Genomic DNA, 17,473 nt, shown 5'->3' with positions numbered 1-17,473 from the left:
CCCACATCCAAAAAAATTATTTTGTTCTAGTCACTGTGTTTTCCTAATTAATCCTAACTACATCATATACATTTTTGTTGTTCTTGTTGTTTTATTTTTGTTTTTGTGCCCGTATTAGGGCTTGAACTCAGGGTCTGGGCACTGTCTTTAAAGGCTTTTTCAATCAAGGCTGACATTCTGCCACTTGAATCTGCACTACTTCTGGCTGTTTGGTAGTTAATAAAAGGTAAGAATCTCTTGGATTTATCTGCTCAGGCTGGCTTTGAATCATGATCCTCAGATTTCAGCCTTCTGAGGAGCTAGGATTACAAATATGAGCCACTTGTACCAGTGCAATTTTTATCTCTATTTATCTTATACCAATGCATGAAAACCATGCATCATGGGACATGCTAAGAAATGTCTCCTTTTTTTGGTCATTTTTCCCCTAGTAATTAGGGAATGTTCAAATTTATTTTTCACATTTATTGTTTGATTGTGATATGTATTAACTTAAGTTACTAAGCTCTTTTTTTCACTTATGGGGTTAAATGCCTTGGCATTACAGGTTGATAAATCTAAATCCAAAATCTGGAATGCTTCAAAATTCTGAACCTCTCTGAGCTCCCAGATTATATCAGACATGGAAAATCCCACACCGTGAAACTTTCTTTCATGCACAAAATTAGTAAAAACACAGTATAAAATTACCTTCAGGCTATGCATAAAAGTAATATACACGAAACATCAAATGGATTTCATACTGAGGTTTGGGGTTCATGCCCAAGATACCTTATTAGGTCTATGCAAATATTTTGAACTGCAAAAACAAATCTGAAATCTGAAGTGCTTCTTGTACCAAGCATTTGAGATAAGGGAGTCTCAGCTTGTAAGGATTTTTTTCCATGTGAATTCTATACAAATCATATGTTTCTAACTTACAGACATTCACACCTTCTTTATTTTTTTTTTCAAAATTTAAGACCATGTCAAGAAGGAGGGATGGAGGCATACATACTAGGGGATAGAATTTTCTCCTGGGCTTCATTCTGTTGTCTATGGGAGGAATAGATGGATGGTTAGTTACTGGCTGATTTGTTTGAGAGTTACCAGGTGAGAAAGAGCAGAGAAAGCTTGAACTCACTCAAAATGAGCCAGTTATTCAACATTCATGGTATGATAAATGTCAACGTTGTCTTTTGACCCTCCAGGCGGCTGAAGTGACTGCTTTTGCTTCTCTGGCCTGTCTGAGACTCGGCCCTATGAAGCCCCAGAGTCAACAATAATTGTTGTCTTCCAGAATAATCTTTGGAAGATTTCACTTTAAAAATAACCATGCCACTAGGTGCAGTGGCTCATGCTTATAATCCTAGCTACTCAGGCAGCTGAGATTTGAGGATCAAAGTTTGAAGTCAGCCCAGGGCAGACAGATCTATGACTTTTATCTCCAATTAACCAGCAAAAAGCTGGAAGTGGAAGTGTGGCTCCCGTGGTTGAATACCAGCCTTGAGCAGAAATACTAAGGGACAGTGCTCAGGCCCTGAGTTCAAGCCATAGGACTGACACATAAACCAAGTACCAAGCATTTTTCTCTCTATTTCTCTACATGTTAGACAGGTCCACCAGATAAAGCCTCATTAAAAAAAAAACAATAAAAACCTCTTCTCTTGGTCATATGTGTATTTGTAAAAATAAACAAGAGATCAGTGATCTGCATTCCTATATCATTCCTGATGACAACTGAAAGACTAGGTTTATATTTTGCTGAAATGTTGAAGCAGGACCCTCCACTGCTCACTTGTTAGTGACTTTTTGGTGTTTTCAAACAAATGCTTAGCCAAGCACCTGGTGGCTCATGCCTATAATCCTAGGTGCTCAGAAGGTTAAGATCTGAGGATTGTGGTTTGAAACTAGCCTAGGCAGGAATGTCTGTGAGACTCTAATCTCCAATTGACCACCAAAAACCCCCCCAAAACAGCCAGAATTGGAGTTGTGGTTCAAGTGGAAGAGCTCTATCCTTGAGCAAAAAAACCAGGCCCTAGGACCTGCACCAATCCCTTCCCCCCCCCCCACCACCACATACACACACACAACAAAAGCATGCTTATTTTTCTGCTAATGAACAATTGACCCTATGTTACTCTGAGGCCAAGTTCACAAATGCCAAACCTTAGCTGTCTGCTCCTGAATGAAGAGGAAGTGCTAGTCTCCAAGCATAGATTTGTTTACTTTTGGGGGGCAATTTCTGGGACTTGACCTCAGGGCTATGAGTTCTCACTTGGCTTTTTCACTCAAGCCTGGGGCTCTACCACCTTTGGCAAGCCTAATTTGTTTTCTTTTTGTGCCAGTCCTGGGACTTGAACTCAGGGTCTAGGTGCTGCCTCTGTGTGAGGTTTTGTTTTGTTTTGTTTTACAAGACTAGTACCAAACCGCTTGAGTCACAGCTCCACTTCCGGCTTTTTGATGGTTATATGGAGAGAGTCTCATAGACTTTGCTGCCTGGGCTGACTGAATTGTGATCCTCAGATCTCAGCTTCCTGAGGAGCTAGGATTACAGGCATGAGCCACCATCACCTGCCTGGCAAGCCTAATATTTTGACTGAACATCTCACAGAGTGCTTCAGGGTAAATATGACATAGTAGACCTAACACAGGAATCTGAAAGCGGGCTGACTGTGTGCATCCAGCTCTGCTTCTTATGAGCTGGGTAATCTGGGCATGTTTCTTGGCCCTCTTGGATTTCTTGGCGTCCCTTTACCCATCTCTAAAATGGAGACAATGGTATATTATATTGACCTAAATGAGTGGCAAGGATTAAGCGAATCAGCATGCTACAAACAGTACATAGCTCAGAGTGGTTTTTGGTTGTTTTAGTACTTTTCAACTTGCTATTTCTTGATTATCTTGCCTGATCCTATAAATGGGAAATTTCTAGGTCATTGATTAGGTGGGAGTCTTTTCTGGCTGAAGACCAGACACTGTAAAGACTGGGGTAGAAAATCAAGGCTGGTATTCCCTGGGAATTCAGAGACAGCAGGAGATATAAGGTATACTTGAGGAGAATATCAGTTCTCACTTGAAATTTTTAAGATTACATATTGTCTATGGTAGCTTCTTAAAAAAGGCTCCCTTTCCAACATAAATAATATTTAATATCTTGTGTATATATAGAAAATCGTAAACAGAACTGATCAGCAAATGGTTCATGCCTATAATGCTAGCTAGCTGCTCAGGAGGCTGAGATCTGAGGACTTAGGTTCAAACCTAACCCAGGAAGAAAAATCTGAGAAACTCTTTTTTTTTTTTTTTTGGTCGGTTGTGGGGCTTGAACTCTGGGCCTGGGCGCTGTCCCTCAGCTCCTCAGCTCAAGGCGAGCGCTCTACCACTTGAGCTACAGCTCCACTTCCGGTTTTCTGGTGGTTTATTGGAGATAGGAGTCTCATGGTCTCTTCTGCTCGGGCTGGCTTTGAACTGCGATCCTCAGATCTCAGCCTCCTAAGTAGCTAGGATTACAGGCGTGAGCCACCAGCGCCCGGCTCTGAGAAACTCTTAACTCCAATTAATCATTCAAAATCTGGAAATGGTGCTCTGGCTCAAGTGTAGAGTGCCAGCCTTGAACAAGAAAGCTAAGGGACAAAATTCAGGCCCTGAATTCAAGTTCCAGTACTGGCACACACATACACAGACAATGATAGACATTCTATACTAAATTCATTTCATGGTCATTGAAGTTTTGAAATGAACCATCTCTTCCTTCTTGCTTTGATTTAGAACTCCTCAGGGACAAACATACCTGACAAGCACCATGGCTTTCCAAGTATTCCAAGGATATCAGAAAGCATTCTTCTCCATTGTGCTTTTGCTAGATTGTCTGGTAAGTAAATGTGTCTTTTCTTTCATAAGGGGATGGTGAAAGAATTCATGTAAATATATCTAGACTTTTTTCTCTTAATGAAATTTTTAATGTTCTCATTTTTTCACCTACCATGGCTCTGAACTGCAATCCTCAGATCTCAGCCTCCTGAGTAGCTAGGATTGCAGGTGTGAGCCACCAGTGCCTGGCTTAAGACTCTTTTCTTTTGATGATCCTACATTATGTTTTATTTCTTTCAAATTGTACTCGATCAACTATGCATTTAATTAATAAGTAAGAGAGTTCTGCTGAGCCATACGGTGGGTACCAAGTGTTGCCACTTATTTTATTTAAGCTGGAGTGATGTCATATTACTTATAATGTTAAGATAATAACACTATCTTCAGTTCTTAAGGCATACATCTTATCACAACACATACTAGGTGCTAAGTTCGAGCTCATGAATTCTAATTTATATCTCAATTCCTAGCTTATCGGAGGCTGAGATTTAAGGTTTATGGCTCAAAATCAGCCCAGGCAGAAAAGTCTGTGAGACTTTTATCTCCAATTAACCAGCAAAAAGCTAGAAGTAGATTTCTGTGGCCCAAGTGGTACAGCATTAGCCTTGAGCAAAAACCTTAAAAAAAAAAAAAAGAATACTAGGTTCTAACTTCAAGCCCCAGTACTGTAAAGAAAAGAGAGAGGAAAAGGGGGTGGAGGGAGGGAGGAGGAAAAGGGAGAGAGGGCTGAGGAGAGAGAGAGAGCAAGAGAGAGAGAGAGAGAGAGAGAGAGAGAAAGAGAGAGATTATTGGAATTTTTTAGCCTTAAACCCACCTTGAATTCTTCCTCTCAGCTGCCCAATAGATTCTAAAACTCTTTGAAGAAAAAGTAACATCCTCACAAATCTTCCTATTGAAAGTGAAAATGGTTTGTAAGGAATGACTTCTCATTACTATTATAAGCATGACGCAGAATTTCTGAGGATTTTGAGCTTTCATTTGGGAAAACAAAAGTATCCTCAGCAGCGCTGTTCAGGCATTCCTGGTTCGACTGGCACCAGCTTGAAGATAACATTTTTGTTCAACCATTTTTTTTTCCTAGTCCTGCAAAGTGCTGGGTGAAACCGGAGACTGTAGACAGCAGGAATTCAAGGACCGGTCTGGAAACTGTGTCCTCTGCAGACAGTGTGGGCCAGGCATGGAGCTGTCTAAGGTACACATTGATTTCATGGGAAAGCTGCAGAGCGGTGTCAGTAAAAATGTGTTCTTTTTTTAAACTAAAATTCTTTTAGTTAATTATTACTAAACTTTTGGATACGACAATGGAATTCCTGATTCATGATGTCACTTTAGCCAAATATTTGTACAATTCCCTTTTCAAAACTTCTGATTCATATACCTTCTTGAAATCAATAGGTTCTATCAGCCAAAAATTCAACAAGATAGCCGTGGTGGCATATTTCAATGTTTATTAGAGTGTATTTGGGCTAATTTAAAAGACTCAATATGCTATTGAAAGTTTAACAATAAACCATTGATCACAGAATATGCTTATATTACCTTTTTATTAAAATTAAGCCAAGAACTGAGCACTAGTGGCATATGCCTATGACCCTAGTTACTCAAGATACTGAGATCTGAGGATTTTGGTTCAAAGCCAGCCAGGCAGGAAGGAAAGTCTGTGAGACTCTTGTCTTCACTTAATTGCTAAAAAGCCAGAAGCAGAGATGTGGCTCAAGTGGTAGAGTGCCAGCCGTGAGCAGAAAAAGCTAAGGGACAGTGGCCAAGTCCTGAGCTCAAGCCTCAGTACCAGTACACAAAAAAATGAAAAATTAAAAAAATCTTAAAGGAGCAGAAAAATTTGATTGATTGATAGACACTCTCTAATGTCAACTCCTATAAAAAAAAAAACCTACAGTAATCAAGACAGTATATAGCTAAACAATAGACAACTAGTTGCTGGCAGAGAACAGACAAGTAGGCCCACATAAATAAAGCTAATCGATCTTTGATAAAGGAGCAAACATAATATAATGAGGGAAAGGATGGTATTTCCAACAAGTAGTACTAAATGACCTAGATACCACATTCTAATAACTGAATCTAGACAAAAAAACTTTACAACAAGCCAAGTGCTGGTGGCTCATGCCTGTGTTCCTAGCTACTCAGGAGACTGAGATCTGATGATTGAAGTTTGAAGCCAGCCTAGGTAGGAAAGTCCCTAAGACTTTTATCTGCAATGAATCACCAAAACCTGGAAGTGGAGCTGTGGTTCGAGAGGTAGAGCACTAGCCTTGACCAAAAGAAGTTCAGGGACAACTTCCAGGCCCTGAGTTCAAGTTCCAGAACTAATGTACACACTCACACACACACACACACACACACACACACACACACCAACAACAACAACAACAACAACAACAACAACAAAACCTAAAGCTTGGAAGCACTTTGGGCACTCAGGCTTCCTTACACTTCCATCTGTGGATTTGTTACTCTTACTTGTTATTTTTCCTTAGAAGGCATTCAATTCTGTTTCTCTCCAGGTGTCTAAGCATAGTTGGGAGGCAGGAAGGTCGATTCACTGGAAGGCGCTATGACAGCGATCTGTAGGTGCCCTGCCTTACAGCTAGTTTCTAGAAAGTCCGAAATGAACCGAGTCCTGTTCTTCCAATAAATACTGCTCCTCCAATAAATACAGCTGCTCCTTTACATTGATGCCTCACTCTTCCTTTGCCACTTTCTAAAGATCACTTACTTGAATCTTTCATGAAATGTAAATACTATGGATTTATGACTGCTATGGGTTTATGTTTCTTTCCTTCCTTCCTTTCTTCCTCTTTCCCTCCCTCCCTCCTTCCCTCCCTCCTTCCTTCTCTTCCTTCCCCTTCTTCCTTCTTTCTTCCTTCCTTTTTTCCCTCCTTCCTTCCTCTCTCTGTCTCTGTTTCTCTCTCTGTCTTTCTCTCTCATTGTTTGATAGTTGAGTGTTCTACCCCTTGGCAATAACCCCGCCCTTTTGCTTATTACTGTGTTCAGAGAAAGTCTCCTATTTTAGCCTCAACAAGGGCATCCTCCTCCCTCTACCTCCCAAATGTAACTGGGATTTACAGGCTGGGATTTATATGCGGTGCATAGCCAGCCCCTCCTATTTTTTTCTCTTTTTTTGAGATGAGGGTCTCACTATGAAGGCTGACTGGCTTGAAACTGGCTATATGTGGCTCAGATTGGCCTCCAACTTTCATTTCTCCTGCCTCAGCCCCCCAAGTGCTGGGATTATAGGTGTGTGTCACTATGCCTCGCTAAATGAAAGTGATCTCTCCATATAACAAAAATGGGTTGCCTCTTACATTGTGTTTTGTTATTCCATACTCTAATATTACTATGTATTATATGTATCATGAGACCAAGATAGGTGACAATGATTAATTCTGTTGTGATGAGCCAAGTATTACCTCTGTGCCATTGATATATTACATAATAGGATTCTCTCACCTCACCTCTTAAAGAGAGGTAATTACTTGCATTTTTTAAAATTTATTTTTGTCTAATACTAGGACTTGAACTCAGGGCCTCATACTCTCTGCTTTTCCACACACAGCTGTCATTCTACCACTTGAGCCACAGCTCCACTTCTGCCTTTTTTGGTGGTTACTTGGAGACAAGAGTCTCATATACTTTCCTGCCTAGGTTGCCTTTAAATTGTGATTTCAGCTCTCAGCTTCCTGAACAACTAGGATTACAAGCATGAGCATCAGTGCCCAGCTGATTACTCCTAACTTTTCGATAGGGGGAATAATTCCTGTGAAGTTAGCTAATTTGTCATTTGTCCTTTGTAAGTAGCTGTGCTGGGGATCGTGGGTAATGATCCTTCTTAGGTTTGTTTCGGTTTGGGTTTTGGTTTAGGTGCTGGGGATGGGACACGGGCCCTGGCATAAGTGAGGCAAGTGGTCTGCCACTGAGCTCACCTGCCCTTTGTCTCATTCGAATACTGCTCTAGTGTCTTGCTACCCAGGAGCTCTGTCTATGATGATGATGTATCACTTCTGCAACCCAATATGGGAACCTCTGGCCACTGCAGTTACTGAATGCTTGAAATGTCTTTAGCCACTGGCAATGAGAAACTGGGTATTTCATATCATTTCAGTCGATTACACTTAAGTGTAATGAGGTCCTGCCTGTTGAGCTCCACGGTTCCAGAATGACAAACTTCTAGAAGTCTGGGCATAGGCTGAGTACTGGTGGCTCACACCTGTAATCATAGCAATTCAGCAGGCTAAGATCTGAGGATCGTGGTTCTAAGTCAGTTAGGGAAAACAAATCAGAGAGATTCGTATCTCCAATGAGCCAGAAGTCAGAAGTGGAGGTGAGGCCCAAGTGGTAGAAGTACAACTTTGAAGGAAAAGATGAAACAAGAGCCTGAGATCCTGAGTCCAAGTCCATGAAAGACAGACTAGAGACAGAGACACAGAGAAGCAGAGAGCTAGATACAGAGAAAAGAGAAAGAGAGAAGAGAGAAATAAAAAAGAAAGAGAGGGGGCTGGGAAGGTGGCTCAGTGGTAGAGCGCTTGCCTTGCATGCCTGAGGCCCTGGGTTCCATTCCTCAGCACCACATAAGCAAAAAGAAAAAAGCCGGAAGTGGCACTGTGGCTCAAGTGGGAGAGTGCTAGCCTTGAGCTGAATTGCTGAGGGACAGCGCCCAGGCCCAGAGTTCAGGCCCCACGACCGGACACCCCCCCCCAAAAAAAAAACAAAAACAAAAAAGAGAGATGGCTTGGTGCCAGTGGTTCACAACTCTAATCCTAGCTACTCAGGTGGCTGAGATCTGAGGATCTTAGTTCAAAGCCAGCCAAGGCAGGAAAGTTTGTGAGACTCTTATCTCTCCAATAAACTATCAAAAAAAAAAAAAAAAGCTGGGAGTATATCTGTGGCTCAGGTGATAGAGTTCTAGTCTTCAACAAAAGAAGCTCAGACAGCCCCTAGGCCCTGAGTTCAAGTGCCAGGACTGACAAATAAACAAAGAAGAAAAAGGAAAGAGAGAAAGAAAAAAGAAGGAAGGAAGGAAGAAGACAAGGAAGGAAGAAAAAAGCAAGAGAAAAGAAGAAAGAAAAAGAGAGAGAAAGGGAGGGAAGGAAGGAAGGAAGGAACAGGGTCCATTCTGGCTTAGGATCACATAGTATAGACCCACAGTCTGTTTCTGCTTACTCCATGAGCCCCTCTCCCCAAGGCATTATGGGTAGAGTAGCCCAGTCCCCTTAGTCCCTCTGGATCCTGGGCTCCCACAAAGCCCTCACCCCCTTTCTTCTCTAGTTCTTCCTAGGTACTCACCCTCTGGTCACTAGTTAGCTTTACTGTTAGCTTTTTAAAAATATGTCAGGTCACTGAGCCATTTGGAATCTGTTTAAAGGACTTTATCCCAAGGCACTATATTTATTTATCTCTTCTATTGCAGAGTTGCATTTTTTGAATGCTTCTAAGGAAGACTGAGAATGTTTTGCCAATCACAGAGTGAAATGTTAAAAAAAAAGAAAAGAAAGCTGTACTTACAGCCTAGCACCCATGGCTCATGCCTGTAAATCCTAGCTACTCAGGAAGTTGAGATCTAAGGATCAAGGTTCAAAGCCAGTCCAGGCAAGGAAGTCTGTGAGATTCTTAGTTCCAATAAATTACCAAAAATCCAGAGGTGGAACTGTGGCTCTAGTGGTAGAGCACTAGTCTTGAGAAGAAAAAAAAAAAAAAGTACTCAGGGACAGCACCCAAGCCCAGGACTGGAACAGAAACCACACTCTACTCACTTTGCTTCCTAATATTTGTTGGGCATGGGACCCCTAAATATGTGTGACTTAGCCATCAGCCATCCTTAGATCAGGACAATAAACATAACTTTGCAATTCATGAGAGACAGTGGTTTTTGCTTTTTGAAAGAAACCTCATTATTTTGTGCCAGTAATGAGATTTGAACTCAGGGTCTTGGAGCTGTCCCTTAGCTTTTTTATTCATTGCTGGCACTTCAACATTTGAGCCACACCTCCAGTTCTGGCATTTTGCTGGTTACTTGGAGACTTTTTATAGTCTCCTAGACTTTGCTGCATGGGCTGGTTTCGAACCATGACCTTTACGTCTCAGCCTTCTGAGTAGCTAGGATTACAAGTGTGAGTCATAGGTGCTGGGCATGAACCACATTAGACTTCAAGACTGACTGCCTAGAATTGGTACCCCTCCATGGCTCCTCCTCCTGCTCAGAATTAACGCCAGCAATGTGCTTTTAACTGATCTCCTCGCAGTGGTAAATGAGGAAACTGGCTTTTGCTTTAGCCACTTGAAACAGGCTTCAAACCTCTGGCATAGTTTTCAGAGTTAGCTTTTCTAACCAATCATTAGGATATCTTTTAGTTAATGTGAAAAAAATTAACCCTTGAAAACAACAAAATACCAATCCAATTTTATATTTGCAAAGATATCCAATTTTTGAAAACTATTAAAGTCACCAAAAATGAATGTAATTTGCCAAGATAAAAGGGGAGGGACTGATTTCAACCATTTAATTACAGTACTGCACACTTTATTTATGTTTAATTCCACATGATGGGGCTAAGGTTGTTTGAGTGATATTAACAAGCTCTCACTTGTCATTTTTCGTAAAAACTACTGTGGGTTTTTATAAACTGAAAGTTGGAGAAGAACATTACCTCCTTAAGGTTAGTTTTTATTAAAGAAATTTAAAAAGCTGGTTTCTGAGCACCGGCTACATAAATTGAATTTGTTATTTCCATTTGCTCTAGATTTTCCTCCACCCAAAACTTCCCCAAAACAAAAAATTTCTTCCCCATCTACGTTGGGAATGGAACATTGAACCTTTCAAAGTTCAAAGAACCAAAGCTAATAACTTTTTGGCTATACAAATAAATACTTCATTACACCCAAGGCAAAAATGTACTTTCCCCAAAGGTCTTCTAGATGCTTCCCTGTGGTTGGGCTGTGGCCTTCCACTGTGGACATAAAACCAGCTGGTGTTTTTTTGTGAAATGCTACAGTTTCAGAGAGAGAAAGGGATTTCAGGGAGACTGCTTGACTTGAGTCATGTTGCTACTGGACAGCCATCAAATGGGGCTTCAAAATCCTGGGCAGGCAGACAAGAACTACCTTGCTAGCTAGGGGGAGGGAAAGAGGAGGGGGAAGGAGGATACTGGATGGTGATCCAAGATAAGGAAGGCTGCCCAGTCCCCACTTTTCTGAGATCCCATCTGTCTCCCCCAACCCCTACACCAAGACCCTTCTGCACAGGTACTGCCTAGCTAGTGACTCATGCCTGTAATACTAGCTACTCAGGAAGATGAGATCTGAGGATTGTGGTTCAAAGCCAGCCCAGGCAGGAAAGTCTAGGAGCCTCTTAACTCCAGTTAATCACCAGAAAGCTGAAAGTAGAGCTATAGCTCAAGTGGTAAAACAATAGCCTTGAGTACAAAAGCTACAAAAGAATGTAAGACCCTGAGTTCAAGTCCCGGTACACACACACACACACACACACACACACACACACACACACACACACACACACACAATGGATTCCCTTCAAGTAAGGACAAGCCTTCTAACAAGGCTTCATCTTAATATTGTATTATTATTTTATCTCTGTATTTTCTTTTCTTTGTGCCAGTACAAGGGGTTGAACTCAGGGATTTGCACTCTCTCTCAGCTGGCTGAAACCAACCATCCAGCAGGGTTTGTACTGAGACAGGCAGGTGAGGTGTTGGACACCATTTGGGGATGGAGGAGGAGGGACTGATGGAATAGGGAGGAGGGAGCACTCTGGCTGAGATCATTTGACAGGGTTCTGTGGCAAATGGGCTCCTGAAGACATAACCCAACTGAAACGGGCTTCAGAGAGCCTAACCAGCGTCTGATCAAGCAGCGTCTTTGCCAGGAAGCTACAACCAAACATAGCTCACTCCTATACTTACTTACTTGTCTACCTGCTGCAGAAAGTAATATTCTAGGTAATTTCTCTAGGCGCTACCCATCCTACTTAAAAGTTATGTGGGGGAAAAAACAAATGATTTGAACCTGTTTTCCCTATGTGCACATCAAGGCATCTGGTCAAATGCAAGTGGCCATATGTATGCAGTTCAATTCCTTCTCTGTCCCGGCTGCTGATCTGCTACATGGTAAGCAGCTCTAGGCACAGTTATAGGCTCTCAGAGTGTCCTGGGGAGCACTGTATAAGATGTTCAGGGGAGCACTCTTGCAAGATACACTAAGGTGTATCCCTGGGGAGCACTCTCCAAGGTGCGCTGGGGAGCACTCTGCAAGATCCACTGGAGAGCACTTTGCAAGATGCACAGAGGAGCACTTCTCAAGATCCAATGTAGAGCATTCTGGGATGCCTTAGGGAGCACACTACAAGGAGTACTAGGGAGCACTCTGAAAAGTGTACTAGTGGATGGGGAGCACTCTGCAAGATGAACTAGGCAGAGACAACCAAAGCTAGCTATAGAACAGTGTTAAGCATCCTATAGGCTCTTTCTACCAGGTTGCTCCCCCAAACCTGAAACCAGTGTTTTCCTGTTAGAAGGAGTAGGAAGTAAGGGTCTGGGTGGAAAGAAAGCTGTCCTGCTGAATTGAATGACAAACTCTGATAGGTGTAGTCATTTTCTATGTACAAAGAGGGAAAAAAGGAAAATGAGCAGAGATGGTCTCTAGCAAGCGGGGAGATGCCCATGTTTAAAGGTCCGGGCCAGTGCTAGCTGGGACTGCCGTAGTTAGGGGCTTGTATTCTCTCTGAGGTCTTCTGCTCCCCTTTTCACTCCACAGCTATTTACTGCATTTAATGAAGAGGATTGCAAGGCATTTTAATCACCTGGTTTTACGGAGGGAAATAAAAACATCAAAGTAGACATTTATATTGGGGGTAATTTAATATTTTATATGCAGTTTACTTTGTAGTCTAGATTACCAGTAATTACAGAGTCTCTGTGTTTATAAGGCTTTGAAGTATGACAGTCAACTCAAAAAACTGATCGTGGCCGTGAGCCTCATACTGTAACTTAATTCCTTGAAAACATCTTCTCTGAATTTCTAGTGAATTCAAAATTTCTCCTGGGTTCAGGGTGTACAATGGTCACTTCATGAATGTCTTAGCCTAATACTTGCAAGTGACTGTTTGTTTGTACTGGTGCCAGAGTTTGAACTCAGGCCTTCCTGAGCTCATGTGGCTTTTCCCCTCAAGGCTAGCATTCTACTACTTGAGCCATACCTCTATTTCCAGCTTTTTGATGGTTAATTGGAGATGAGAAGTCTTACAGACTTTTTCCAGCCTGGACTGGCTTTGAACCACAATCCTCGGATCTCAGCCCCCTGAGTAGAAAGGATTACAGGTGTGAGCTACCTACTCACACTTCTTTTCTTTTTCCTCTTTCCCTTTTTCTCTTCCTCTTTTTCTTCCTCCTCCTTCTCCTTCTCCTTTTCCTCCTCCTCCTCCTTTTCTCTCTCCCTTCTTTCCTGTGTTGTAACATAACCCAGGCTGCCCAGATCAAAGCCAGATTGTGAAACACTGGCTCTGCCTGAGACTTGGATGCTTTCTTTTGCCAGTAAACAATGCATCCCTTCCCCTCCCCCAGGGTCACGTGCACATGCTTTGATCCCCCTCTGAGGCTGTGTGTGGGAGGATCTCTTCAGTTCTCAGAAAGCTTTGCAAGCTCACAGCCCTCACGGTGACAGAAGTGCTCAGGAAAACCACACATATGTCCCAGCACAGTCACAAGTGCCAGAGCAGCCACTGCGCCCTCCTGCCATGCCCCCAATAGTGCCAAAGGAATTCTTAGTGAATAACTCACCTCACGCTGGACCTCTCTCAACCTTTCGTGGTAGGCATTGAAGCCATTCAGTGGCTCACATCTGTAATCATCGCTACTTGGGAGGCTGAGAAAGGAAGGATCAAGGTTTAAGGCCAGCCAGGGCAGAAAAGTTCTCGAGACACCCTTCTCAACTCAAGCTGAGTGCAAAAGCTCATGTCTGTTATCTCAAATTACATTAGAGACCAAAATTGGGAAGATCGTGACCAGACTCTAGCAGAAAAGTCCTCAAGACTCCATCTCCACAAAGGGAAGATTAACACAGTGGGGCAAACCTGTGATCCCAGGAAAGATGGGAAGCCTTAAAACAGGCAGATGGTGGCTCCAGGAGGCAGAGAAATAAGACCCCACCTAAAAAGAACCAGAAAAAACCAGCCCTATAATCCTCACTAGTCAAGCAGATTATGGCTTGAAGCCAGCCTGTGCAGGAAAGTCCAAGAAACACTTATCTCCAATGAAAGAAAAGCAGAAGCGGGACTGTGGCTTAAGTGGTAGTATGCTAGCCTTGAGTGAAAAAGCTCAGTTACAGTGCCCAGACCCTGAATTCAAGACCCAGGACCAGCCAAAAAGAAAAAATAAAAGAACAACCAGCTAAAGACTGGGCTGGAAAGCATAATTCAAGTGGTAGAGTACCAGCCTAGCAGGCCACAAGGCTCTGAATTTAAACTTCACAACTGGAAAGGAATAAAAGGGGGGGATTTTAAAGTCACACAGAGCATCCAAAAGGAGAAAAGATATCATTCACCCAAAAGATGAATGAGCTAATTAGTAAAAAGGCTAGACTGATTAGTAGCATTTCTTATGGAGTAGTATACTACCCAGAGCAGTATTGTCTTTATGCTAGTTTGGCCAATAAATACAGCTTAGTTGATTTGGTATATAAAGATGGATGGAGAAATAAATGTACGTACATTTCATGGACAGATGGAGATTTGAACTAGCCGAGACCTGCATTCTAGCATTGTATCCAGGGCTGCCAATGAGAAAACTAAGACCCTAAGAATTTCATCTGCACCTGCTCCCTCAGCCACATCTGTTTGGTATTCTTGGGTTTGCTCAGCCACTCTCTGCAAAGGCCTTGCAATTGCAAGGACTATCACAAAGCACTGGCGGCCACTGTTGTGAGTGAGCACCCAGCCAGACACCTCCCTGTATGTATGAAATGTACATGAAAAGAAACCAGCACAAGATGTGGAGCTCACGCCTGTAGTTCCAGCTACTCAAGAGGTTGGGAATTGAGGATCAAGGTTTGAAGCCAGCTCTGGCAGGAAAATCCATGAGACTCATATCTCTAACCAGCAAAAAGCCGGAAGTAAAGACATCACTCAATTTGTAGAGTGCCAGCCTTGAGTAAAGAAGCTAAGGGACAGCCCAAGGTCTTGAGTTGAAGCCTCAGTTCTTGCACTCTTCCCATCCCCCCAAAATACCTAACACACCCTACAATGTGGTGGTTATAAAGAAACTGCCAGTTCAAACCCTGGCTCTAACTGTACCATGGCCCCTTGTAGAAGGATGCCTCTTTTCTCTCTTCCTCTCTTGCCAGTGCAGCACACAGATATTGCCTTTTCCTTTCCTTCTCTTGTGTGTGTGTGTGTGTGTGTGTGTGTGTGTGTGTGTGTGTGTGTGTGTGTGTGTGTGTGTGTGTGTGTAGTACTGGGTCTTGAACTCAGAGTCTGGGCACCATCTCTGGGCTTTTTTGTTCCAGGCTAGCACTCTACCACTTGGCATAGCTCCACATAAGGCTTTTTTGGTGATTCATTGCAGTCAAGAGTCTCATAGTCTTTCCTGCTTGAGCTGGCTTTGAATCTCAAATCTCAGATCTCAGCCCCCTGAGTAGCTAGGACTACAGGCCCAACTTCTTTTTGAACAAATATGTAAGCATCTTTCTGCGTTTAGGTCTTCAGTTGCTGAGCATGTCAGAACACTCTGGTGCACAGATTTCCAAGCATTCACGCTCATGAAGGAAATCTTTCCCGTGCTGAGCTCCGGCTCTTAGCGTGTCTTCATTCATATGCTTCTTTTCTGCATTGAGCTATAAGTCCAAACAGTTTCCTGACTTAGTTTCTGCACAGTCCCAAGACTGGCTCAATTGGCAAAGAAGATGCCACGATTCTATCCTAATCTAACAAGAAAGCCACAGCAAGTATCTGGAGATCATTTCTTCTTTCCAGCTGCTGCCCCAGAGTCAATGACTAAGAACTCAGTAAGGGAGATGATTAGCCAGAGAAGGGCCACTTCTGTGTAGGAAAGGCAATGCTGGTTAATTATGGCACCAGATCTCCACTTTCTCCCCCTCCAAGTTCCTTTGCTGTTCTTCACCACTTGAAGTTAATGGCTGTCTGTTGCCTGTTTCCCTTGGCAGGAGTGTGGCTTCGGCTATGGGGAGGACGCACAGTGTGTGCCGTGCCGGCCTCACAGGTTCAAGGAGGGCTGGGGTTTCCAGAAATGCAGGCCGTGTCTGGACTGTGCCCTGGTGAACCGATTCCAGAAAGCCAACTGTTCCTTCACCAGCGACGCTATCTGCGGGGACTGCTTGCCAGGGTGAGTGGCCACAAGTGCAGTGTTCTCTATATATGCTTCTACACTGAAAAACACTGATGCTTACCCAGAGGTATCTGCAGAGATCTGGTGGCGTCTTGTCTCCATATCCACTTCAGAGGGTCTGGGGGCCTCTGTGCTTACTTGGTGCCAAGGCGCTGGTGACAAATGGCATCAACAGGTGTGTTAACAAAGAGAGCAGTGTCAGGAAAACCTCCTGAGGTCTTGCAGACCATTGTCAAAGAAAAACTTAAACAGATCAAGAAGTAAATAAGCAACTCATGAAGAGACACAGCTGGGCAGTGGTGTCATCCTAGCTACTCAGGAGGCTGAGATCTGACGATCACGGTTTGAAGCCAGCCCAGGCGAGACAAATCCAAAAGATTCTATGTCCAGTGCATGGCTTTTTCATCTGCTTGTGTGTGTGTGTGTGTGTGTGTGTGTGTGTGTGTGTGTGTGTGTGTGTGTGTGTGTGTGTGTGTGTGTGTGTGTGTGTGTGTGTGTGTGTGTGTGTGTCTACCTCTTCATCTGAAAAATGGGCAAAGAGGAAGTTCCCAGGGGTGGGAATGGCTGAGATCAGGCAGTCTTCTGAGAGGGACAGAAAAGAAGAAATTAAAGACTTGATTCCCCCCACACACATGCTCGCCCCAAAGCTACCTTCTGGGTATTTTCAGAAAACCCCTGGAGATTTCCTCATGCTTAACCCCATGGCTGTCATCTGAGCCCCAGGACTGGCTTCAGTTTCTTCACTGTCACCTCATTCTTTAAGTAAATACATCATTTAGGGGCAAGTTAAAGATAAACAAACACTTGAATGACTGTTTCACAGTTTATTTATGTGATTAGTTTTAAATTACATCCTTTCCAAGCCAGCATTCATGAGAAGAGAGCAGGTGGTTTGTTTCATAGTGATTGGCACTCAGGTCTTTTGAGAACATTGTACACACGGATCATGGTTCCAAGCCAGCCCAGGCAGGAAAGTCCTTGAGACTCTTATTCCAATTAACCACCCAAAAGCCATGAATAAAGATGTAGCTCAAGTGGTAGAAAGCCAGCTTTGAAGGAAAAAAAGCTAAGGGAAAATGCTCAGAACCTGAATTCAAGCCCCAGTACTAGGACAAACAAACAAACCCCAACACTTGATTTATAAGGTGTTTGATACTTTCATTTGCATCAGAAATGCCCCCAAATAGCTGATTTCTTATTCTCCCACTATTACATCATCCCAATATAGAAAAGGGGTACACTGAGGAGAA

General features: G+C 43.0%; 1 protein-coding gene across 2 annotated transcripts in view; it reads left to right on the top strand.

Annotated features, from left to right (window-relative positions):
- Positions 1–17,473, top strand: part of Tnfrsf19 (TNF receptor superfamily member 19) — a 72,190-nt gene that overhangs the window by 18,011 nt on the left and 36,706 nt on the right. For both annotated transcript variants that reach the window (XM_070003109.1, XM_070003111.1), the window contains exons 2-4: positions 3,751–3,853; positions 4,934–5,044; positions 16,042–16,220. In XM_070003109.1, the coding sequence (XP_069859210.1) occupies positions 3,785–3,853; positions 4,934–5,044; positions 16,042–16,220 (359 nt within the window). In that variant the 5' untranslated portion in view covers positions 3,751–3,784. The remainder of the gene's footprint in view (positions 1–3,750; positions 3,854–4,933; positions 5,045–16,041; positions 16,221–17,473) is intronic.

Source organism: Dipodomys merriami, unplaced genomic scaffold (genome assembly GCF_024711535.1).
Source record: "Dipodomys merriami isolate MVZ:Mamm:240054 unplaced genomic scaffold, mDipMer1.0.p SCAF_6, whole genome shotgun sequence".
Classification (NCBI taxonomy): Eukaryota; Metazoa; Chordata; class Mammalia; order Rodentia; family Heteromyidae; genus Dipodomys; species Dipodomys merriami.
The sequence above is the reverse complement of the archived record's forward strand: the minus strand, read 5'-3'. Positions and strand labels throughout refer to the sequence as shown.